Source organism: Erinaceus europaeus, chromosome 3, assembly GCF_950295315.1.
Source record: "Erinaceus europaeus chromosome 3, mEriEur2.1, whole genome shotgun sequence".
NCBI classification, from domain to species: domain Eukaryota; kingdom Metazoa; phylum Chordata; class Mammalia; order Eulipotyphla; family Erinaceidae; genus Erinaceus; species Erinaceus europaeus.
The window spans coordinates 179,637,849-179,663,448 of NC_080164.1; the positions used below are offsets into that span (position 1 = coordinate 179,637,849).

Consider the following 25,600-nt stretch of genomic DNA (forward strand, 5'->3'; position numbering starts at 1 on the left):
GATACGGATACCTGTGAACATATGCTATGAGCAAATCTTTTTAATGCACTGCTGTATCCTGTTGGCTGGAACTTTAATATTTGAGCATCTATGTTCATCAGAGATATTGGTCTTTAGTTTTCATATATATATATATATATATATATATATATATATATATATATATATATATATCCCTGTCTTCTTTTGGTATCAGGGTGATGTTGGCTTCATAGAAGCTGGAAGGAGGTACTTCTGTGTCTTCAATCTTTTGGAATAGTTTTAAAAGTAGAGGTATTAACTCTTCCTTGAAGGTTTTGTAGAATTCATTTGTAAAACCATCTGGTCCAGGACTTTTTCTTGGGAAGGTTTTTGATAACTGTTTCAATTTCTTTGCTATTATTGGCCTGTTCATATTTTCTAGTTCCTCTTTGTTTAATTTTGAAAGTTTGTAGGTATCTAGGAATTTGTCCATTTCTTCCAGGTTCTCTAGTTTGGTGGCATATAGTTGTTCATAGAAGCCTCTTATGATATATTGAATTTCTGTGGTGTCTGTTGTGATAGTTCCTCTTTCATTTACAGTCCTATTTATTTAAGTCTTCTCCCTTGTTTGTTTTGTGAGTCTGCCTAAGAGTTTGTTGATTTCGTTTGCCCGTTCAAAGAACTAACATTTAGCTTCCTTGATCTTTTGTATGGTTCTCTTATTTTCAGTGCTATGTATTTCTGCCATAATTTTAGTTGTTTTAGTCCTTCTGGTTACTTTAAGGTTCCTTTGTTCCTCTTCTCCTAAGTCTTTAAGGTGTGCAGTCAGGTTATTTACTTGAGCTTTTTCTTGTTTCCTAATGTGTGCTTGTATGGCTATGAATTTCCCTCTCAGTACTGCTTTATATGTGTCCCAAATATTTTGATAGCTTGTGTCTTCATTTTTATTGAATTCTTGAATTTCCTTAATTTCTTCTTTGACCCAGTAGTTGTTAAATAGTATACAGTTGAGTTTCCATATTTTGGGACTTTTCTTAATTTTGGATATGAAGCTATGCCCCTGAAATCTTATAGACCATTTTAAATAGGTGTGTGTGTGTGTGTGTGTGTGTGTGTGTTTTTCCTCGACAAACATGAAGCCAGGATTTTGTCAGTAATAGGGAAATTGAGAAAGGAGAAGGCAGTGCCTTCAGGAAGTCTCTGAACTGGACTTGCAAATGAGGATGCTGCTAGTTATAATAATGCATTTGGGGGCCAGGCAGTAGTGTACTAGGTTAAGCACACATAGCACTAAGTGCAAGGACCCTGGTTTGTGTCCCAGATTCCCCACCTGTAGGGGGGTCGCCTCACAAGCCATAAAGCAGGTCTGCAGGGGTCTGTCTTTCTCTCCTGCTCTCTATCTTCCCCATCTCTCTCAATTTCTCTCTGTCCCATCCAATCAATCAATAAATGAAAATGATGGCCACCAGGAGCAGTGGATTCGTACTGCAGGCACCAAGCCCCAGCAAAAACCCTGGAGGCAAAAAAAAGAGATGTATTTTGGGGTAGGGGAGATAGCACAATGGTTATGTAGACAGACTCTCATGCCTGAAGCCCCCACTTCTCAGGTTCAGTCCTCCACACCACCATAATCCAGAGCTGAGCAGTGCTTTGGTTTTAAAAACAAACAAACAAACAAAAAAGAAACAATGCATTCTTGTCTTTTGAGATCTCCTGTGATGGGTAGGGCTTTAGGGAGAACTATGTTTAAACTGCTGTCCGTTAACTGTAGAAAGCAAGCTGCACAGATGTGCATAATAAAGTCTCCCACTCTTCATGCACACCTACCTCAATTGTAATTCTGTATTAAAACAAAGGAAATCAGAACATATATATTGTTCTGTTTCTCTCTCTCTCTCTCTCTCAGCTATTTATTGTAGGCATCCTTCATTGTTGGTGTGGACAGTTCAACGACATTTGTTTAACAGCTGCAGACAGCTTGTAGTATTTTCCCCAATTGTTAAGACCATCTGGCAGCCTCCAGTTTTTATTACTATAAGTAATTTCAATAGACTTCATATGCTGTGACTGTATGTCTCCTCAAGTATTTCCATAAAAGTAAATTGGGAGTCCAGAAGATAAGCTTATCTGATGCAGGGGATGCATAGCTACTGTGAGTGCAGCCGAGTTTGAGCCCTGGCAGTGCCTGGGAGTGCCATGGCACCGAAGAACGCTCTGGTATCGTGTGTGTGGTGTGTGTGTGTGTGTGTGGGGGGGGGGGTCTTACTCTAGCTACCTGAATTTTTTTTAATATTTATTTATTGGACAGAGACAGAAATCAAGATGGAAGAGTAAATAGTGAGAAAGGGAGACAGACACCTGCAGCCCTGCTTCACTGCTTGTGAAGCTTGCCCCCTGAACTTAGGGACCCGGGGCTTGAACCCAGGTCCTTGCTCAAGATAGCATGTGCACTTAGCTAGGTGTGTCAGCATCCAGCCCCTCTACTTGAATTTTTTTTCAAAACATTCTGATCATGCATGCTCAGGGCCTCGCACCATACACATGGTTGAACTAAAAATGTGTATGCTGGGAGCCGGGCAGTGGCGCAGCGAGTTAAGTGCACATGGTGCAAAGCGCAAGGGCCGGCGTAAGGATCCCTGTTCGAGCCCCTTGGCTCCCCACCTGCAGGGGGGTCACTTCACAGGTGGTGAAGCAGGTCTGCAGGTGACTGTCTTTCTCTCCCCCTTTCTGTCTTCCCCTCCTCTCTCCATTTCTCTCTGTTTATCCAACAATGACAGCAATAACAACAATGATAATGACAACAATAAACAAGGTCAACAAAAGGGAAAATAAAATTTTAAAAAATATGTGTGTTTTGAATTTTAAGAAGCACTTGTCATTCCCCTGAATTTGGGACCAAATCCTAAAGAAGAAATGGGTATGCCATAAGGGAACAACAAGGCAGAGAGAGAGAAGGAAAGAGACAGTGGAGGTGGGGTCACTCAGTGTGTATAATTCCAAGACTCTCTGGAGCAGTCAGGCAGGAGCCTCCCCAGAGGAGACCTTCAGAAAGGGCAGCCTTCCGCGTGGAACCTCAGGAGGGTGACTCAGAGTACCAGGCAGTCTTGAAAGACCACCCCAGGCCTCAGAAGTCATTCATGCTGACACCTTAACACCCTAATGATGACTAATTAGGCAGCGGTATTAGTTAAAATTTGTAAGTATATGTTGTAGCACAAACAATTAATATCCCATTTGTTGGTTGTCAAGGCAGTAATGTTTCAGGGTTCAGAAGGCCTTGGTTCTCCTGCAGTTGTTTCAGATTACTGTGTTTAGGTAAGATTCAATAGGAGATCTACTTACGTAAAAGGAAGTTGTTTAAAAGAAAAATGTGTATTCTGTCATAGTTGAGTAGAAGCAGTAGGCCCTGTACTTTGAATTTCCAGAGAATATAAATAGATCATGGCTGTTTAAGGGGAAAGGACCTGACTTTTCATTTGGTGGCATTCTTTTTAAATGAGCCCATGTCACACTGTGTTTTAACAGTTCCAGTGAAGGCCTCCCACCCGCCTTCTTAGCTTCAGCTCACAAACCTCGTTAAACCATCTAGTAATTTCATGAACTGCTGTGACCGTGAAAAGGCAGGCAGTGCCCCCCACCTCTTTGGGGGGTGGCGAGGGACGTTGCTGGGAATCAAACCCAGGACCTCATGCATTTGAATCTTTCTGTCTGAACTTTTTGTTTTTGTTATCTAATAGGATGACAGAACAGCAGTTGTACAAAGTAACTGTCTGGCGTCACACCTATAGTTAAGGAAACGTGAGACTTGGGGAGCCCCTTTGTCTTGTTCCAGCCCATAAGGCTTCTAAGTGATGCCTTGCCAATGTAGCGATTAGAACTCTGCCAGCACCTCACCGTGGTTTAGTCGATGGAAATATGAAGCCATAGGGGAAGTGCTATACTGTGTCTTTAACTGCAGACTTGTGTTGGCAGCCTCTGTGGTGGTGTATCCGGGATGTCATTTCTGTGGGCCTAAGCCTCATTTCACTCAACTTGTCAGTTGCCAACTGCAGAGAGAATTCTCCTATCAAGTAGAACATGGAATTTTACCCATTCCTGCTGATTTTCATTTAGTTCATTCTTCACAAAAATCTTCTCTGTTCACTCAACATTGTTTTAAAGTTTGAAAGACACAGGTTGCTGTGTCTTAAGTCGCTGAAGCTACCTCACCACAGCCGCTCTTCAGTACTCGGTGAGGTGAAGTCCCTGCCAGCGTGCTAGTTAGGATTGGCTTCTTTTGCTGGTGGACTTTTAGGATTCTCACAGCTTTACCTGATTACAAAATGTGCAAGCTTGAATGGTCTTGATCCCATTTTCTATACTGTTTGTGCTGAGCTTCTTGGTTTTGCATACACACGTCTTCAACTCTGATGAATGTCCCATTTGTCCCTCTGCTCCGTAGCTGGTATTTTCAGATAAGCGAGTGTTTGCCAGTTTAACGACTGTGAGCCAGAATCTGTTCTCCTTAGATACTTCTTCGTGCCCCTCCATCTGGTGAAATGACTTGCAGACTACGATGCAAAGTCGGCTGATGGAGGCCAGGCGGTGGCGCACCTGGCTAAGCGCACACATTCCAGCGCACAAGGACCCAGGTTCAAGGCCCTGGTCTCCACTGGCAGAGAAAGCTTCACCAGTAGTGAAGCAAGGCTGCAGGCATTTCTCTGTCTCTGTCCCTCTCTATCTTCCTCGCCCGTCTCAATTTCTCTCTGTCTCCATCCAATAATAAATAAGTAAAATATATATATATTTTTTTTTTAAGTCTGCTGATGAGCCTTTTTCCCTCCTTGTACTTAATTGACTCACATCTAGAAATAGAAATTATTTACTGACAGTTGTTGGGAGTTTCATGGTCATTTGTAAAGTGTTAGTATTTGAGACTTTTTTGCTTTATTTATTACTCAGAGACATCCTATGGCAGAAAAGACAGCACAGAAGCGATTGGAGACCACAGTGTTGAAGCAAAATCTAAAAAGGTAGGTTTTTCTAAGAAACTGGCACGTCACATCTTACATAGTATTGCCACTAGGGCACCAAGTGGGGTGGGGAGGTATGTTAAATATTAAATGAGTGTAGTGGGGGGGGGGGTGTCTTTTTTCCATTTTGTCCTTGTAAATTGTAGAGTATTGGGCAGGTCCCAAGACTGTAGGGACATGTCTGCGTTGTACAGTCAAAAGAGTTTTCTCATATTCTGCCTGTCATCATCCCGTTAGTGATGACCACTGAGACAGGAGAAACACACTGCCAGCTATTTGTAGACAGTCTGACTGCAGAGGTGGTAGAAGGAGAAGTGTTTTCCTAAGGCAGCTGGGAGGCAGTATGTCATCAGAAGCAGATTTAGTTATTTCACGTGAATCTACTTTTAAAGCCCAAAAAAGTTAACCAGAAAGAGTATAATCCAAACCTAGATGCCAGAAACAAGTAATTCTCCAGATTTTTTGGAATGTATATAAAATCTTTTTATTTCTAAGGGAAATAGAATTTGTCCCCACTTCAATAGATCCCAGTCCATATTCTACTGCTTTTGCCCTTGCCATTCTCAATTTCAGATGGAAGAGGAAGAAAAGCATATTCCCAGAAGAAAAAGAAAGAGACAGCATCCCTCTTCAGAAGATGAGCTGGGTATGTTCCTCCCCTAACCATCTCTGGAAATCATATCTTGACATCCAGGACTGCAGACTAAAAGCAAAACTCCTGAGGGTCAGAATTACTCATTTGCAGCTCCTGAGGCTGACTTGTTTGCAAACCAACTTGACACCCCTGGCATCTTCTCTGGGCTTGATGTGGAAAGTAGATTGTTTCCAGCAGCAGGCCCAGCCCCTGGGTGTCCCTTAGGTGCCACATAATTCGCTATTTTAAATTATAAACAGTCGTACTCTTCCCCCTCCAGCACCACCAAAAGAAAACACTAGGAAAGTACTTCAGTGGAGGTGCCACTTGTGTGCTCACATGGGGGCTGGGGGTGGGGGGTAAACAGGGAAGATGGAAAAAAAATAATAAATGAATTTGTAATATTTTAACACTTGACACAGATTCAGTCAGTACTTAGTAGATAATATGTGTGAATGAATAGATAGTTGAAGTTGCCCTTATTATGAAGTCTTCCATATAAATACCTGGCAGTTGCTGGCTTCAAACTATGTCAAAGTACTCTGCATGGTGCATCATATCTATTCACAATAACTGTTGGGTGTTAGCACCATTTTATTTCAATTTTTTAATTTTATTTATAAAAAGGAAACACTGGCAAAACCATAGATGGGGAGTCGGGCTGTAGCGCAGCGGGTTAAGCGCAGGTGGCGCAAAGCACAAGGACCGGCATAAGGATCCTGGTTCGAACCCCAGCTCCCCACCTGCAGGGGAGTCGCTTCACAGGCGGTGAAGCAGGTCTGCAGGTGTCTAGCTTTCTCTCCTCCTCTCTGTCTTCCCCTCCTCTCTCCATTTCTCTCTGTCCTATCCAACAACGACAACAACAGTAATAACTACAACAATAAAACAACAAAGGCAACAAAAGGGAATAAATAAATAAAATAAATATTTTTTAAAAAGAAAAGAAAACCTTCTTTCTTTAAAAAAAAAAAAAAACATAGGATGAGAGGGGTACAATTCCCACCACCAGAACTCCATATCCCATCCCCTCCCCTGATAGTTTTCCTGTTCTTTAGCCCTCTGGGAGTATGGATCCAGGGTCATTGTGGGATGCAGAAGGTGGAAGGTCTGGCTTCTGTAATTGCTCCCCCACTGAACATGGGCATTGACAGGTTGATTCATACTCCCAGCCTGTCTCTCTCTTTCCCTCTGGGGTGAGGTTCTGGGGAAGTGGAGCTCCAGGACACATTGGTGGGATTGTCTGTCCAGGGGAGTCTGGTTGTATCCTGCTAGCATCTGGAACCTGGTGGCTGAAGAGAGAGTTAACATATAAAGCCAGGGAGTTGGGCTGTAGTGCAGCGGGCTAAGCGCAGGTGGCGCAAAGCACAAGGACCGGCATAAGGATCCCAGTTTGAACCCCGGCTCCCCACCTGCAGGGGAGTCGCTTCACAGGCGGTGAAGCAGGTCTGCAGGTGTCTATCTTTCTCTCCTCCTCTCTGTCTTCCCCTCCCTCTCTCCATTTCTCTCTGTCCTATCCAACAACGACAACAGCAATAGTAACTACAACAATAAAACAACAAGGGCAACAAAAGGGAATGAATAAATAAATAAAATAAATATTTAAAAAAAATTTTAAAAAAACATATAAAGCCAAACAAATTATTGATTATTCATGAACCTAAAGGCTGGAGTAGTGCAGATGAAGAAGTGGTGGTGGGGGAGTGTCTCCGTTTTGTAGATAGCTGGTAGGCCTATTTTAGTTATATTCCAAAGGGCCTGTGTCTATATTAGTTTTTTTTTTTTTATTCCCCTGAGCATGAAATCTGATATGCAGGTGGATCCAAGTTATTGTCTGCAGAGATGATGTCATGGCTGGAAAAAGAACCAGAAAGCTGGATTAGGGAAGAGAGTAGCTCCCAAATATGGGAAAGGGGTATAAATATTGTTTAGCGCCATTTTATAAAGAGAATAAGCTTCTTAGAGATTGTGGTTTGTTTTTCTTTTTCTTTTTTTTTTTTTTTTCCTTTTTTTTTTCTTTTTCTCCACCCGGAAAAAGAAAACCTTATTCCGAAGCCCATGGTTTTGCTAGCTTTTCATGCCACTTGGTGGGTTCCTTGTTCCATAGATTAAAGGTATGTCTGGGAACTCTCTGTGCCATGAATCCTTCCCACAGGATCTGCTGCTCAGTCAGGAAGACTCGAGCATTTTGTGGGATATATTTTTCCCCCACTTTGCTTTGCCAGAGTCAAGGGCAGTCCTCAATCATATGACATTTTAAATGCATTTAGAATAACTGGGCTTCACTCAGTATTGCAAACCCAGGAAAGCTGTCTCAGACAGCCTTAAAATGGAATTGTGCATTTCATTTCTCATCTAATTATTATTCCTTTGTGATCCTATCAAACTGTCTTACAGATGATAACCCAGATGTCCTAGATTCCAAAATAGAAACAGCACAGAGGCAATGTTCTGAAACAGAGCCACAAGACACAAAGGTATTTTTTTTTCTACATATTAATTTAAGTTTGGGGGGTAACCTAATTACTGTAAGTTGCAGTATTTATTACTAGTGTTACATTTGCTTTGTATGTCTTTCATATAAAGGGGATTTTAGGGCTTCCTTAGCACAAATACTAGAAGAAAAAGAACACAAATACTATATAATCAAGCTGAAAGGTTGTACTTCTTCTTCTAGCGTTTGCCCTTCTTCCGTAGCCAGTCAACAGCGTCAGGTTGAGCCTGATGTCTGCTTGTTGCTGGCTTTGAAAGTGACTGGGATCCATGTGGATTCAGTCGGCTAGGAAGGATCGTCAGTTTCCCCAATAAATGGGTACTCACGGGATGCACCACGAGAAGGTCGATCCAATAATCTTCGCTTGAGTTTTTGTTCTGTCACGTCATTGACTTCTTAAGGTTTATAGGTGCTTTCTTCCACAGTATATTAAAATGCTGTCACATGTTTTTATTTTAATATTCTGCCTATACTTACCTTTTACCACTGAAATAGAGGCATTCCAGGATAGGCCTCACTCAACTTTTTCCCTGTGTCCGCCGCCCCCCCCCCCCATATGAGCCAGAAATAGCTCGCAGATTTGTATATATGACCCTGGTTTAAAAATTCTGCAGCAGAGTTTTTTAGGAAATCTCTCTTTCCTGATACCTCTTGGTTGTTCTTCCATTCCTGAGTACTAGCTTGCCATTGTTCATCCTAAGCCACTTCCACATCCTTATGCTTTCTCTTTCTCTTTCTCTTTTTTTTAAAGTTTTTTAGTATTATTATTAACTTTATTTATTGGATAGAGACAGCCAGAAATTGAGAGGGAAGGGGTGATAGAGAGGGAGAGAGACAGAGAGACGCCTGCAGCCCTGCTTGACCACTTATGAAACTTCCCCCAGCAGGTGGGGAGCTTTCTCTTTCTCTAATTTATTTTTCTACCTAATTTCAAAAGTATTTAAGTCTGTTGATAAAAAGATACTTAAGTTTCTGCCCTGCTCACAAAAATCAAAGTCTCTCGTCTCCAATGATTGGTCAACTAAATAAAACTTGGAGAAAGAAGTTTCATAGTCAGACATGGAAAGTCACATATGATCATGAGTTTCAATTCATTGTGGCCAAGGAAGAGACTGACTTTCCAATCCCATGAATATCCACATGCTATCCAGAACAAAAATCTTGAAATAATGATCTTAAACTTGGAAAGAACGCAATTGAAAGGGCATCTCTTTTTTTGCCCTGAAATTTCTATGTTTTTTTTTTTATGGTAAATTTAAGTGAAATCTAACTTAAGACTACTTTTACTTAAAAAAAAATAATAATAATAATAATAATATGGGAGTCGGGCAGTAGCACAGCGGGTTAAGCGCAGGTGGCGCAAAGCACAAGGACCGGCACAGGGGTCCTCCAGTTCGAGCCCCCGGCTCCCCACCTGCAGCGGAGTTGCTTCACAGGCGATGAAGCAGGTCTGCAGGTGTCTCTCTTTCTCTCTCCCTCTCTGGCTTCCCCTCCTCTCTCCATTTCTCTCTGTCCTATCCGACAGCAGCGACATCAATAACAACAATAAAATAACAAGGGCAACAAAAGGGGATAAATATAAAAAAATAATATAACTGACAGCATTTTCATTATTATAAAACAGTATTCTAATTGTACATTTCATTTATATGTTTCATGTACAGAACATACTAGCATTACAACAAATATTTTTATACTGGAAATTCTTTGTAGCTAATAGTTGAGCAATCAAAGTCAGCCCAGCAGGATATGCAGACACTCCTCTCGACACCTTCTGTTGTATCTTCCTACATCCTCTGTGCCTCTGCCTGCCAACAACAGAAAAACCTAACTGCACATTCTTGTCATTGCTCTCTCTGGGATTTCTCTTGACAGGTGAAATCCAACAATGAGGGAAAGGAGAGGAATGGTTTTTGTTTTGATAGCTGGGAGGAGCCAGGAGACAGTGACCTTCTTCTAGCTTTACGATTGAGCTTTTATCTTGTGCTTTTCTACCCTCCAAATCTGTACCCTTTTTTTAATTTTTATTATTATTTTTTATATTTATTTATTTTCCCTTTTGTTGCCCTTGTTGTTTTTCATTGTTGTTGTAGTTATTACTGTTGTCAGATAGGACAGAGAGAAATAGAGAGAGGATGGGGACGACAGAGAGGGGGAGAGAAAGATAAGACACCTGCAGTCCTGCTTCACCACCTGTGAAGCGACTCCCCTGCAGGTGGGGAGCCAGGGGCTCGAACCAAGGTCCTTACGCTGGTCCTTGCTCTTCATGCCACATGTGCTTAACCCACTGGTAGCTGTACCTTTTGTTTACAGTCTCAATAGTAGCAAAAACCAGTTACTTTACAAGTTTCTTTTTTTTTTTTTTTTCAGTAAATCATTCTGAAAGACTGCTAGGCTATTTTTGAAATAGAAAGGAGTGTCTGGGACCATATAAATGGACACAGGGTCAGGATTAAGAATGAAACTTCTTAAATTCCTCTGTAGGAAAAGAGCTCTGTAGACCTGGAAGACGTAGTGTCTAAAGAAAGTCCCAAGACTAACAGCATTATTCAGGGAGCCACAGAAGGGCAAGGTAAGCACTGTGCATCTGTGTAGAGAAATCGTTTGGGGAGGAAAGGAATCCTTCTCCACAGCCAGTCACTCTTCCTCTCTCACCAGTCTTCACCAGCTAATCTGTGGCTTAGGGTCCAGCTGCTCGTGTCTTACGTACCGAAGGTTCAGGAGTCATTTTTACGGCAGTCTGTCCCACCCAAACTGGGCTGCTTCTCAGCCAGCCAGACCCCCATGGGATCCCTTGGGGGCTGCAGGCCTGAGAACGAGTGTGCGTGCATGAGGGACTGGGCCTGGAGCTGTGCCAACAGCGAACAGGCTCTGCCCTTTCCTGCAGATGAACAGAGCAGAAGCGATGCTGCCGGTGAAAAGACAGAACAAAGTGATGATGGCACCGTAAAGTCGCAAGAGGTAATTACGGCATGTCCTTTCCTGTTTATTTTGTTTCACTTCACTAAGATGCTGCAAACATAGTGCTATCAAGTGCTGTCAGCCAATGTTTCTCTCAAACACAAGAGTTCTTTTTTTTTCCCCTAGTGCAGTGGGGCACCTTTTTTTATTTCTTTATTGGGGAATTAATGTTTTACATTCGACAGTAAATACAATAGTTTGCACATGCATAACATTTCCCAGTTTTCCACATAACAGTACAACCCCCACTAGGTCCTCTGTCATCTTTCTTGGATCTGTATTCTCCCCACCCACCCATCCCAGAGTCTTTTACTTGGGTGCGATACGCCAATCCCAGTTCAGGTTCTACTTGTGTTTGCTCTTCTGATCTTGTTTTTCAGCTTCTGCCTGAGAATGAGATCATCCCATAGTCATCCTTCTGTTTCTGATTTATTTCACTTAACATGAATTTTTCAAGGTCCATCCAAAGTGGGGCACCATTTCTTCCGGTGCATTTATCAGTGTCGTTTTGATGAATTTTGTTCTCTTCGTCTCATCCAAACCTTTGTGTGAGACCTACTTATGCCATGGCCGAATGGATGGGATGAACTCAGAGCCATTCCTCGGGGTCATGCCAGGTTCTGAGCTGGCAACTTGGCGTGGCCAAGTCCATGACCAGTTCAAGGCCGAGAAACACGGTGGCCCACCCTGGGTCTTGACATGATGAAGTGAAGCAGCAGCAGGGAGGGTGTGCAGAAGGCCTGTAGCAAGTGTCCCACGAGACCCAGCTTCCAGACAGGGCCAGGGACTCCTGGGAGGCTGCTGAGGACGGCCAGCCTCCATCCTGGACACCAAAGCCCATCGGTTTTCCAGTGAGCCCAGTGAGGCAGAGAATCACATCACACCAGCTGAAGACAGAGGCCCTGAATCAAGGGAAACAGCCCATCCACCAGCAGATGCTCTGGCTACCCATTGCCAAGTTCTCCCATCTCCAAATGACCTTTGAATAGTTTATAAGCATTCAACCCATAAAAATGACTTACTTAAAAGTGACAAAAGTTGAAATTTAAGATCCCCTAGGAAATTCAGTCTCCTTTTGAGAAAATGGGGGGCTGTTTGTATAACAGAGAATACAAATTACTCTTGTGGATTTTTTTTTCTTTTCGTCTTTTAGGAAGATCAGCCAGTAATTGTTAAAAGGAGAAGAGGAAGACCTCGAAAATACCCCTTAGAAGCCACAGTGAAAGCAAGTAGGTATTTGCTGTTTGCAGTCCACATGTCAGAGATATCCAAAGTGATTTTCTACGTGACTTTCATTTTTACGTTTGTTTCTTGTTTGCTTGCTTGCTTTTTAGAAGAAGACTGCAAGCCCGACACTGGAGCTGTCACTGTAAGTGATTCTACAAGACACAGGAAATCCCACTTTCTCTTGACCCAGAAAGAGTACTCAGCTCTGCATAGTATTTTGAACCTTTTTTTTTTTTTAATATTAGAAGAACTTTTTAGCAGACTTCTTAAGCATCAAGTAAACACTCAAATGATATTTTGATTGCAGATATCTTTACAGAAACATGTTTGTACTAACTAACTATTCCCATCAGATTTCAGCCTATTCTGCCTGTGAGTTTGCTTGGCTAAGAATTATCTAGGGACCTTACCTACCTTGTGGTCATCCTTGATGAATGTAGAAATGAACTAGACTGTATAAATTTTAAATAGCAGGGCTTTTTGTTTTTATTTATTTATTATGGAATCCTCCATTGCAACTCACCATCTTAGCTTTTTCTGAAACTTCTGTGGGAAAAAGTACTGATCTCAGTTCAGGGAAATGCTCAGTGATACTGTCTTGAAGCATTCCTTCTCTTTAACCCTGGAGCATATGCCTGATGAAATTGCAGTAAAATGTTATGGTGTGGGATTATTATTATTATAATCCTGAGCAAAGAAAAGCAAATGGAGATTCAGGCCTCAGTTCAGCCACTCAGTCCCAAGTTTGTGGCATCGTGTCAGTCATGTGACCCTCTTGAGACTCAGTCTCTGAAGACACAAAACCCTGTGTCAGTACTTGTGGTACTTACAGAATTACTAGGCCCACAGGGAGCCTCAAGTGAGGACGTGTGGGCAATGCAGTGACTTTGTAGGGCTGGGGAATGTTCCCATGGGCTGTGCTGTGTCCCCTCCTCGAGTGTGTCCCCCGGGCAGCAGCAGAGAGACTGCACAAGCGGCCCGTAAGCCCTGAGTCTCCTCCTGTAAAAGTGGGCCTTGGGGTTCAGAAGCACGAGAATCTGCTATCTACCGGGTACATTTTGTCAGCTGCAGGAGATAGTTGACACACATTTGCCTGCCTAGTAACCAAAACTCTTCAATTTGGGGTTTGTTTCAATTCAGGCAGAAGAGTCTTCACCTGGCAGCAGACCAAAAGCAGCACACACAGGTGTGTATCTCCCGCTCTGTGTGACCTGGGGAAGGGGCAGAGGGGCTGCCTTTTGGAGACACCACTAGAGTGTCTTCGTGTCTCAGTGGGTGGTGGCTTCTTGGTAAAAGCACTTGACCTTGGAGCCGTGAGAAACTGTACTCTTGTTTTCCTGTGATATGTGAGCTGAGTCATTCCATTTTGGAAATCCAGAACATCTTAAGAGAGGGTGATAGAGCCAACAGAAAAAGCAAAATAGAGAAGGCACCTTCTAGGTCCAAACTATCGTCTCTCTGCTGAATGTGTTTAGGGAAGATACAAGCCATTCTGGAAACCAGGGCTCCACCATAGAACCTATCCTCAGGAACAGGAACAGGGTCCAAGAGAGGAAATCGTTTTAGTCATTTTTGGCCTCCAAAGAGAAATGTACTCTGTATTCTGAAGTGTAGCTGAGTGATTACTTCTGGGTGGTGCAGTGATGGGAACATTCCATCTTGTTTATTGCTGTTGCATGTGTGTGTACGTTGATGTCATAGTTTCATTTCAGTTAATTAGTTCCCTTCCTCTAGTGTGGTAGGACCCAGCCTATAACCTGGCCACATGCTCCATGTGTACTGTCTTGCCGACCCTAAATGTCTTGCATAGCGGCCAGGAAATGGCAGAATAGACTACCATGAGTAGACTCATGTTTCAGGTTGTGTGAGGACATAGGCTGAAGTTGCTGGCCAATGTATGAGAGTAACATAGAAAAGGGAAGAGAGTGGCCCGGGAGGTGGTGCAGTGGCTAAGGCACTGGACTCTCAAGCATGAGGTCCTGAGTTTGATCCCTGGCAGCACATGTACCAGAGTGATGTCTGGTTCTTTCTCTCCTCCTATCTTTCTCATTAACAAATAAATAAAATCTTTAAGAGAAAAAAAGAAAGAAAGAAAGAAAAGGGAAGAGAGAGGTGTGACATTCCTCCACTATCCCTCCTGCTCTCTCCATCTCTCTCCAACAACAAAAATAGCAAATGCATAAAAGCATCTAGAAGGGCCATTACTAGATTTAAAGAGATGACTTAGGCAAAAATAAGAGATGAATATAGCAGCTATTTGGGGTCAAATATTTTATAACTTGATGGTGAATTTGATCAAACTGTCTGACCCATAGTTGTGTATTGGTCAGATCAAGAAAAGGCACATTCTTATCAAGATACAAAACAAGTACATAATTTTAAATATTTCTGCATTCAGCGGTGTGGTTTTTATCATGGTACTTGAGGTAAATAGGGGTGTGCTTATGTTTAACTTCTGACCAATTTGCAGCTATTGATTCTAATTTAAGCTGTGTGTAGAGTTGCTTGGGGGTTGTTTGACTGGTTTTCTGAATTTGGGCAAGGGTGGCCCAGGCAGAATTCCTTTTCCTTGATTTAAATCTTCCCTCTACCTTAGAGTGCTAGACTTGCAAAAAGGTGGTCCATGTATGGTCTCACCTAAAGGAAGAAGTAACCTTTGGGTTGTTGGATTTTCTGTTTTACCAGTTTCTCCATAATTTTGGCTTCAGATAGTGCAGTGAACTAAACATTTTTCTTACCAAGACATGTTTTCAGAAAAATTGTAGCAGCTACATAAAACAGATACAAGAAGGGTGAGCATATACAAGCTAACACGGGCTCATAGAATACACATTTTGGTCTTGCCAGGATATATTCAGAGACAAAAGTGTTCCAGTTATGTCACCCTACTTATTAGTTGTGTAAACAAATCACCTAAATCACTCTACTTAAGTCTCTTCCCTGAGTGGGGGGGGGGGCGGTGATGATAATATTTGGAGGCTACAGTGATATTGTAGTGAAGTCTGTGATTCTGACCTAGAGTTCCTGGGGACCCCCTAGAGCCCCTTTCTCTCTTTCTCTCTCTCTCTCTCTCTCTCTCTCTCACACACACACACACACACACACACCTCTAGCCTAAAGGTGGTCTAAAGCCACTCCTCATTTTGCAAACAAACAAAAAAAAAAAAAGCTGAGACTCCAGAAACTGAGTGGTTTACCAGCATCACACAGTTTATCAGTAAGAAATCCAAGGCTTACTTCAGTGTCTTAAACTTGACTTCTGGTGTACCCTCTGCTTGATATCCCACCTCCGTCTTTGCTTGACTGGCATGAAGTTCATTAATGAGCACTAGTGCATCCATAGACAGCAAGCCAGGGTGTTGAGACTAGTGACTGACAAAATCATAGAAGGTTTTAGAGGTTTTGTTTTCACATCCGTGCACGTGTGCTTGTGTGCGTGCGTGCGTGCATATGTATAAGTGAATCATACATCTGGAAAAAATGTTAATGCAGAGATACTTCTCTTCTTCTTAAAGATGAGTCCAGTAAAGAAACAGCTAACCTACAAGAGAAAGCTATAAGCAATGTAAGTGCTAACTTTCTTATCGGTGTGTGTCCTTCAGAAATAAACTTACTAAGTGCTCAGTTGATGGCCTATTCTACTTGAATTGCAATTGCTTCTAGGATGATGAAGAGAAAACAGTAGCAAGCATACGTAGAAGGGGACGGAAGCCCAAGCGTCCACTCACTTTATCAGATGACACTGGTAAGTCCCTAGCAGGTTCTAAATTACTGTACCAAAACAGTTCCAAATTACCTTTCTGAAAGACTTTCTTTAAAAGGGGGGATATGCAGTGAGGGGACAGCCAGCATTAGATTACGTAAATACGTGTGAAATGTCTCTAATCCTGTGTCAGGAATGGTAGATCCCAGATGCTTTTCTGAGTGCATGAGAATTTTTCCTGGACATTGGCTGTGAACCGCCTAAGTAAACTATCCCAAATGTGTTTGAGATTAAGTTAAACAGTTGTGAATTACAAGTGCTAAAACAGAAAGGAAGTGGAAAACCACTTCTTCTGCTTCAAGTCTCTAAGACCCTACGTTCTTAATTCCTTGCCTCTGCCCTTTGGAAAGGCCTGTGGGAACTGAGTGATCCAGGTGTCGCCCTTCTTTTCAAACAGAATCCTCAGAACCTGAGAGAAAACGCCAGAAACCCTTATGTGAAGCGGCTGAAGACAAGAAGGACCCGGAGTCTGAGGAGGAGGAAGAGGAGGAGGAGGAGGAGGAGGAGGAGCCCCTGGGCGCTACCACTCGGTCCACTACCAGATCTGAGGCCCAGAGGTAAGGGAGCACTGCTAAGGACTGGCCTTCTCTGGCTTCTCAGCCTGAGCACAGCTTCGGGCTCCTGGGGCTCTCTCCTCACTGAGTTCCTCAGGCCACAGCGGAAGCTGCTTCCTTTCATTTTCTCTTCAGTAGAGAGCACTTGTTCTGGGCACTCAGACATTTCAGTTCTTCTCAGAGATGCATTTTTCCTTCTCCCAACCCTTTTTTTATTTTTAGTCTCTTGAGAATCTTTCCGGAGCTAGTGCTTGTTTGGGGGAACCCACTGAATTCCTTTACAGACAACGAGCGGGCCCCCACAGGTATCGCAGATACTGTGCTGACACAGAGCAGGGAGACACACAGTATACAGTGAGTTTGACTCAAATGAGTGAGAGTCAGCACGCCCACCTTGTCACCTGCTTCAGCCAAGGTCGTGGCTGGTTGCGTACACGAGCTTGCCATGTGTCCCCACGTGTGTGACTTAAGTGACTGGTGTTTTCACATTTCTCCAAGTGTGTTCTTCCAAGCCCTCATATTGCCAGAAGCCTCTGGAAACAGAAACAGACCATGGTCAAGGGACTTGAGGGAATTCTTTTCCCCTCCCCCACAGGTCACATTTAATTATTAAGGGCCAGCATAGTCTTAGAGGAGTTAGAAGACTGTTTAGTTTGGTCTGAGCAAACATTGCTGTGTGGTTTCTCTGTCATCCTGTGTCATTGCTGTTTACATCAACCCCTCTCTTCCTACAGCATATGCTGAGAAATGGTGTACCACTTGTGCAGTTCAATGTTTCTTCCTAAAGCAATAACATTTTTCACATTAATGGATTCACAGGCTGTGAATCTTGGTCTCACCTTCCGTAATGCCATTGCCCAAACTAATAAAAACGTATTCGGGAGCATTCATTTCACCCATCATCGTAACATGATAGTCGTAGTGTTCCATATTTGCACAAGGACTTCAGATCACCTATTACTAATTTATCCAGACCTGCATGTTATCAGCCTTTTTTGTGTCATGGTTTGATTTCTCAGAGAATCAGATTTTAGAGCCAGAAACCTTCAAGAGTCCACACATGCTGGCGTGGTGGTCTCATACTTGTCTTTGGAACAAGGCAGCTCAGAGTAGAAGTCATAGAATCCAGATTCTGGAATTCTGGTTGGAGAGGGTCGGGTACTGGAGCCCAGCACCTCTGCATTCAGGCACAGAACGTCCCACAGCACTCTACACACGTCAAGGGAAATTCACCGACTACAGTTGAGCCTGTCTCAGAGCACGCCCCCGCTGTCTCCAAGGAGTGATGAGATTTGCCTTCTAAAGTTCACACCTAAATTAATTCTCATTTAATTCTGAATCACCAGGGTTATCGGTATTTTCCTGAATGTGCTATAGCAACTTTTGATTGACAAACAGGCTCTGTTCTCTTTTAGACTTTTTGGTATGGGTTGATCAGTACCAAGGCTCTGGTGTCTTGAGAATCTCTGGGATTTCCTTACAATTGTTGGGCTGTCACTGCATTGTTGCCTCGGCCACTGTCCCAGCAGACCCTCAGAATGCCCTTTCTGCTTCTGAGTAGGAGTAGGAAAAGCCACTCCCTCTTCTGCTTCCACCTTCCTGTGCTCAGCAGAATCTTCTCTTGGGTCCATTCTTAAAGCCGTAGGCACTGAGAACAGCTGCTGGCTCTTCTTGTTTCAGGCCCCCTCACTGGCTTATCTCCATTTTTTTCTCAACCCACTTAGAGAGGCAGGGACTGTACCCCGAGTGTGGGCTCAGGATGACCGTCTCTCCTGTGTTTTAGACACTGCTTATACCGGGATCCTCTTGTTCCCTCAGATTGCCCTGCACAGGAGTTCACCAAGCCTTTTCCATTGATCTGTTCTGCCCTGCCCTGCCCTGCCTTGCCCTTTACTCTTTCTTTCTTTCTTTCTTTCTTTCTTTCTTTCTTTCTTTCTTTCTTTCTTTCTTTCTTCTCCTTCCTTCCTTCCTTCCTTCCTTCCCTTTCCTTTCCTTCCTTCCTTCCTTCCTTCCCTCCTTCCTTCCTTCCCTCCTTCCTTCATTCCTTTCCTTCCTTCCTTCCATTCTTTCTCTCTCTCTTCCCTAGTTAAGCCGACTCTTGCCACATCTGATCCTCATGCATCTCATCTTCCGATCCAGTCTTGAGGTTCAGTATTCATTCAATCTCGTGACTCATGAGCCTTGGCCCTTTTTTCCTACAGTGGTGTAATAAGCCCTTTTGAAAACTTTATCTCTTCAGTCAGTGTATTTTCTAAGTATTCCAGATTCTTCTTTCTCATGACTCCAGTGAGATAACAGAAATGCAGGGCTGGAACCGTGCGGCCAGTTACTGCAAAGGTCAGGAATTCCCTTTTCTGGCTCCTGTCTGCCAGCTCTGGCCCACACGGGGCCTCCTCCGTTCTCAGGAGTCCCAGGGCCTGGCGTGTCGAGTGCTACCATTGCCCAGTGTCTCTATAATCTGTTTCAGAAAGCATCATAGCGAGCCATCTACACGTGCAGCCTCCAAACTTGGCAACCCAGAAAAGGTTTCTCCTAGAAATCGCCAAAAATTAGCAAAAGAGAAGTTCTCTGCCAGCGAAAAAGTTAGTAAATCTCCCCCATTAGGAAGGTAAGTCCGTGCTCACACCTGACATCTCGGTATGACCCCTTCCCTCACCCCTTCTACTACAGTAACACTTTATATATATATATATTTTTTTTAATTTTGTCAGTGATCTTTAATATTGATTTATAAAATTATATGATAGCGGGTATAATTCCATGCCATTCCCACCACCAGAGTTCTGTGTCCCCTTCCCCTCCATTAGAAGCTATAGTAATTCTCCCAAAGTCACAGGTATGGGTTAATTATTATTTCAACAGCTATCTGTCTGTATTTGTATAGATTGGCCCTTTTTTTCCCCCATGGTCCCACCTTCTCTTCCTTTTCAAGTCACACCTACACCTATTACTACTACTTCCATATGTCCTTCCTTTTTTTCCTCTTCTTTCTCTGCGTTCTGATGGAGTTGGGAGTTCAGAGCCCTCTGGTCATCTTCCCCCTATCATTTCTCCCCCACTGGGCATATGGATCATAATTCTTTTTGGGGATCAGAAGGTGAGAGTTCTACCTCTGTAATTGCTTCTCTGCTGGACATGGGCATTGGCAGGTTGATCCATACCCCCAGCCATACAATAACATTTTCTTCTGAAGCTCCCATCCGGTGTGTGTCTTGCCAAAATAACCATCATGGAGAACCACTGGCTTCCCAGACAGAAACTGGTTCCAGGAGGAATAGGAAAGGTAGCACAGGGCCTCTGTGGTCTCCTACATAGGCTTGTCCCTGATGAGGACCCGAGGACAAGGCCTCTTGCTTGGTGAGGTCCCAGATGGAGTGCTTGGTTCAGCTCACGCCACCTGGCCAAGCAGGTAACTGTCCCGCATGGTTGGTTTGGGTCGGTGACTAAAGCACCCACTATGCCTCAGCTGCCAGCTTGGCCCCAGGGCCTGCCCAAGACACTCTTCACCCTTTCTCGAGCGCTTTCTTAAGGAGTGGCCTTGCCACCAGCTCCCCAGCAAGCTGGGGACATCCGTCCTCCACACCCCCATCCTGCTGCTGCCACCCATCCTCAGCCCTCCGTCCTAGTGCACCTCCAGCCTGTGGCCCGGGCTGCAGGTGTCTGAGCTTCAAGTCTCCCTCTTGAATCATGAGTGTTTTCTTGGAGGTCAGAACCGTGTCATGTCTTCATCTCTGCATGCTCCCATATGAAGAAATAAAAAGCTTGTCCACAATATGCAGAACTCACAGAGCTTCCCTGATGCCACAGCCCAGTGGGTGCGCGCAGCATGCTGTCCTGTGCAGAGGCATCACTGTCCCCACGTCAGTGCATAAGTGACAAGCAAACAGAAGGACTGGCCACCTGCCCAGAGATGCTCCCATGAGCCCTCACTAAGCAGACACTTGAGGGTCCGATTCTGCTCAAAGGTGGATATGCAGATGCCACTCACTAGAGGCCCTGGTGAGATGCAGACTCTGCCGGGGCGGGGGGGGGGGGTCTCCATAGGTCACACTCAATAGAAGGAAAGGGCCTGGGAGGAGACCCACCACATTCACAGCTTGGAGGAAGCGCCTGTCCTCTGCTCCTTGGCATCAGAGCATAGGTCTTCCTCCCTGCAGTGACCCTACAGAGCGTGTGAGGAGAGAAACCCCGATTGTCAGCCAGGCTCAGCACAGGCACGGGTGACACCGTCTGCAGCTACACCCTTTTACCCCATTTGAGTTACCATTGCCGTCAAAAGAGGAGCAGTAAGCAAAGATAGCATCTTACCGGAAGAGTCCCATTTCTCCACCCGATCCAGTTTTCGTTCCCGTGTCCTTTGGTGACAGAACGGCCACTGCTCCTTAGGTGCAGTGCCAGAGTCTCCTGGTGTGTTCTCTTCACGTATCGTCATATGCTGAGTGTCCCCTCTTCCTGTTGAGGGGAGCCAGGTGTAAACCACAGTAACAGCCAGTGCTGTAGGCAAGGCAGGCAGAGCTGTGGGGCTTCACAGTGGCTCTGTTCTTTGACGCAGCTCCCCGAAAGCCTGATAACAGAACGGGACTACAGCAGCCCAGGGCAATGCTGAGGTCAGGCAGGTTCAGAGGACTCTGCAAGTTATGCTCTGGGTGATGCGGTACCGGAAGTTTCAGAAAGCCAAGAGGAGCGTCTGCAGAGTGTATCCACAGGACAGTGCTGTGACTGAGCGCTGCTTCCCAGGGGACATTGTGCTGAGGGCTGCAGAGCTGGGCAGGCTGGTGCCCACGGAATCCCAAACCTCTCCCACCACCTCGGGCTTTGCCCAGGAGCCGAGCCTGTGCACTTAGGTGAACCCCCCTGGTTCACCTTGGCACAGAGGGTGGGGAGGCAGGCGGCATCCGAAGGGGCTGTCTGTCAGTCTGTTTGTTGTGTAGGCTGAACAACTAGGGGCTAGAAAAGAACAGGGACTGGAGCGAGGTCAGCACCTTGTGTGACAGGGCAGCCCAGAGCAGAGCCTTCCAAGGCCCTCCCCGGAGCCCTGCTGTGGCCAAGGGGCAAGCTCCTCTGGAGCTGCGAGAGGCTGGGGGTTCAGATCAGAGCGCCCCACCAAAGTGAAGGTGCGCATGAAGCGAGTCACGGACGTTTTGGCTTCCCCACACGCGCACGAGTCACATTTACACTGCCGTGCGGTGCGTGGTGTATGCAGAAACGGCGGTACACATCCCTGCACTGCAGGTACAGGAGATCCGCCCTCCAAGCAGCGACAACAAAGACGGTGTATGCAAAGCACCCCGAAGCCTGATGGGCCTGTATACACAGCACTGCTTCTAGGTCTCTCAAGTTCACAGCTCCGCCCGCCCCCTGGGGGGACCCCAAGACCAGGTGAGCAGGTCCTTCTGACTTACTTTTTTTTCCCTCCGCACTTTTGTCCACCACAGGTCAAAGGCACAGCTCCCCCCGCCAACCAAGCGCAAGAGAGAAGCCAGCCCACCCGGGGCACGCACCCGAGGTCAGCAGAGGGGGGAGGAGACACCGGCCAAGAAAGCAAAGCGGTAACGTGGCCCCAGCAGCACCCAGTGGCCGTGGGGGCCGAGCTGGGGGGCATCACCAGGCGGAGGCCGTGCTCACCTGAGGCCTTTGGCTCAGGCTCTCCCTGTTGTTTCCAGCAGCTGTACAAACTCTTGTTCAGAGAAGATACTATGTACATTTAATTCAGATGAAGGTCAATACGTTTACTTTGTATCTGAACTCCAAGCAAAGTAGTTGTATATTTTAACATTGGAAAGGGAGGGTTCCCCCACCCACCCACCCAAGGTGGTCCTGCCCTGCCCTGCCCTGCCCTGCCCTGCCCTGCCCTGCCCTGCCCTGCCCTGCCCAGCCCTACGGGACACGGGCCCGCCTACCGCTAATCTGTGTACAGAATATAAACATGTAAAAATAGGTTGTATTTTACTCGATGTATGATGCTAATCAATGAACACTTTATTTATTTTACAGAGAAAACTTATCTGTGAACTTTGCTATATATCTGCTTATTTGGTTTTTTTGTTTTTTAATAAAAGGGGGGAGGGGTAAATGTTATGCAGTCACTAGTAGAAATGTTTTAGGAGCTGGCCTGCCCTGTAACTGTCTGTATAGGACCCTGCAGGAAACGCAGAAGCTTCTGGCTTAGCTCCATAACGGGTCTCCATGGCTTTTCTGTTCACAGTTGTGGCTCCATTCTTGGGTTTGTTTTGACCTCGCATTTGTGACTCCTCCCCAACCCCGCTGGCATTCGGGTTCTAGTTCTGCTGAAATCAGAGCCCTCACCTGAGCAAAAGTGCATCTGTGGGTGTTCATTCCTGCCCTGAGCCACTCCCGGAGCCACCACCACCACCACCCCCTCCTGCCCGGCCTGGCTTTTCGCAATGAAGAGAAGTAACAGTGAGGATCACGTTACTCCTACCTGCGGAGGTCCAGGATCCCATGTTGTCTCAGACACAATGATTTCAAAATAGAAGCTGGCTTGTAGCCAGATTCTTTTTAAAACATGTTTTAACTCCCATATGAGGAAACTGTCCAACTTAAGTTTTTCATAAGATTCAACTCTTCTTAAGATCAATTTTTGTCTCTAGCAATGATGTGATGAGTTGCCAAATAATTTGCAATTATTTTAAAGTGTTTTGTTCATATCCTTTATAATTAAAATATACATTCAATGTGTGCGGTTTTTTTTTTTTTTTTTTTTTACTCAATGTAAGGTGAATATTTCTGTCATTTTAAATGGTTTCTTACTGAGATTTTATACATAAATTATAAAATGTTTCCCAAAACTTGAGTGGTAAGAATCTTATTCCATACTTTCAAGTTTATCCTGATGGAAAAATGTCTTCTTTTCAAATGAACAGCCTTTATATTTGCTCCACTTTCACCTTCAGATATAAGTTAAGTGGTTGATGGCCTCTGCTGCTTGAGTGGAATGTTAGAACTGAAAGGTACCCGGGAGAAGAGGAGCAGGATTGTCTCTTCCTTTATATGGATGAGTTTGTCTTCACTTCCTGTGAACAATTTTATATATGTGTGTGTGTGTGTGTGTGTGTGTGTGTGTGTGTGTGTGATTATTATTATTGGGTAGACACAGAAATTGAGAGGGAAGGGGGAGAAAGAAGAGAGGCACACCATCAGCCCTGCTTCACCACTCGTGAAACTTCCCCCCTGCAGGTGGGGACTCGGGGCTTGAACCTGGGTCCTTGTACACTAATGTGTGTGCTTAACCAGATGCACCACCTCCCAGCCCCCGGGTGAACAGTTTGGGTTTTTTTTTTTTATGTTAAATACAGTTGAATAGAAATTCCATTTTGTGGTTAATTAGCTCCTATTATGTCTTAAGACCCAAGATCAAATAATATGTTCTGAAAATTAACAATTTTTAAAAGATTATTTAACAAGAAAAGGGGGTGGGGGCCACAGTGGTGGCACACCTAGTCGACTACACGTTACAATGTGCAGCAGGACCCAGGTTCGAGCCCCAAGTCCCCATCAGCAGGAGGAAAGCTTCACAATGATGAAGCAGTGCTGCAGGTGCCTCTCTGTCACCCCCGTCCCTCTCGATTTCTGGCTATCTCTATCCAATAAAAATAAATAAAAAACTTAAAAAGGGGGTGGGAAGAGGAGCATCATTACCAGCATATGTGGTGGTGCCAAGTCTTGGGGTCTCACATACGCAGGTCTTAAAATCTGCCACCAAGTCACCTCCCAGGTTATGTAAAAAAATAAATTCTGGGAGTCGGGCGGTAGCACAGCGGGTTAAGCGCAGGTGACACAAAGCGCAAGGACCAGTATAAGGATCCTGGATCGAGCCCCTGGCTCCCCACCTGCAGGGGAGTCACTTCACAGGCGGTGAAGCAGGTCTGCAGGTGTCTCTCCCCCCCTCTCTGTCTTCCCCTCCTCTCTCCATTTCTCTCTGTCCTACTCAACAACGATGACAGTAATAACTACAACAATAAAACAAGGGCAACAAAAGGCAATAAATACCATTTCAGCCATACTTTGCCTCTCTTTGGACCGTCACGGCTTGTGTGACAGTTTCCAGAGGCTGTGTGTGTCGTGTCGCTGCTGTAGCTATACCCAGCCTTCCTGGCATTCCCTGAGCACCAGCTCTCACGATTTAACAGTGGTCTGCCGGGAGGCCCCTCACTTGCAGGCCCTCCTGTAACATGTGCTCAACCAGGGTGTCCCTTGTATCAGGTTGAAGACTACAATCTTCCTACCGCATACACGGTAGGAATAAGTTCAGGCCTTTTTATGTTTCTTTGCTTTTGCTTATTTTTTTACTTATTTTTTTTTATTTATTTTTTTTTTTGCTAACAGAGCACTATGAATCCACTGTTCGTGGTGGCTATTTTTTCTTTTGAAAGTTTTTTTTCTAAATATTTATTCCCTTTTGTTGCCCTTGTTTTTGTTTTTCTTGTTGTAGTCATTATTGTTGTTGTTACTGATGCCATCATTGTTGGATAGAACAGAGAGGAGTGGAGAGGAGACGGGGAGAGAAAGACACACCTGCAGACCTGCTTCACCACTTGTGAAGCGACTCCCCTGCAGGGGGGGAGCTGGGAGCTTGAACCGGGATCCTTACGCGGGTCCTTGCGCTTTGCGTCACCTGCGCTTAACCCACTGCGCCACCTCCTGACTCCCTCATTTTTCTCTTCTTTCTTTCCTTCTTTCTTTCTAATTAGGAGAGAGAGGAAGGGAAGAGAAAGGAAGTGAACAGAATTCATAAGAGTCTGATGGCTAAAGAGAAACCTGGCTTATTTTACTGTGTATTTTTTTTAATTTTTCTTAGTGGTTCAATAACAATTTAAAGGACTGTAAGATAAATAGAGGTATCGTTCCCCACAGTTCCCACCACCAGACTGCTGTTTTCCATTTCCTCCATTGGGAACTTCACTAGTTTTTAGCTGGGAGCATGGGCTAAAATTCATTTGGGGGGTGGGAGTTCTGTCTTCTATCATTGCTTCTCTT

The 25,600-nt window shown here is 44.7% G+C and overlaps 1 protein-coding gene across 2 annotated transcripts in view; it reads left to right on the forward strand.

The window, feature by feature from the left end:
* BOD1L1 (biorientation of chromosomes in cell division 1 like 1) overlaps positions 1–23,298 on the forward strand; it is a 58,847-nt gene extending 35,549 nt beyond the window's left edge. Inside the window, exons 13-25 of one of the 2 annotated variants that reach the window (XM_060188324.1) lie at positions 4,903–4,973; positions 5,547–5,619; positions 8,002–8,081; positions 10,583–10,670; positions 10,986–11,059; positions 12,213–12,288; positions 12,394–12,428; positions 13,427–13,472; positions 15,802–15,851; positions 15,950–16,031; positions 16,447–16,606; positions 19,071–19,211; positions 22,039–23,298. In XM_060188324.1, the coding sequence (XP_060044307.1) occupies positions 4,903–4,973; positions 5,547–5,619; positions 8,002–8,081; positions 10,583–10,670; positions 10,986–11,059; positions 12,213–12,288; positions 12,394–12,428; positions 13,427–13,472; positions 15,802–15,851; positions 15,950–16,031; positions 16,447–16,606; positions 19,071–19,211; positions 22,039–22,156 (1,094 nt within the window). In that variant the 3' untranslated portion in view covers positions 22,157–23,298. The remainder of the gene's footprint in view (positions 1–4,902; positions 4,974–5,546; positions 5,620–8,001; positions 8,082–10,582; positions 10,671–10,985; positions 11,060–12,212; positions 12,289–12,393; positions 12,429–13,426; positions 13,473–15,801; positions 15,852–15,949; positions 16,032–16,446; positions 16,607–19,070; positions 19,212–22,038) is intronic. The other variant, XM_060188326.1, reaches the window with a different exon arrangement.
* The last annotated feature ends 2,302 nt before the right edge of the window (positions 23,299–25,600 follow it).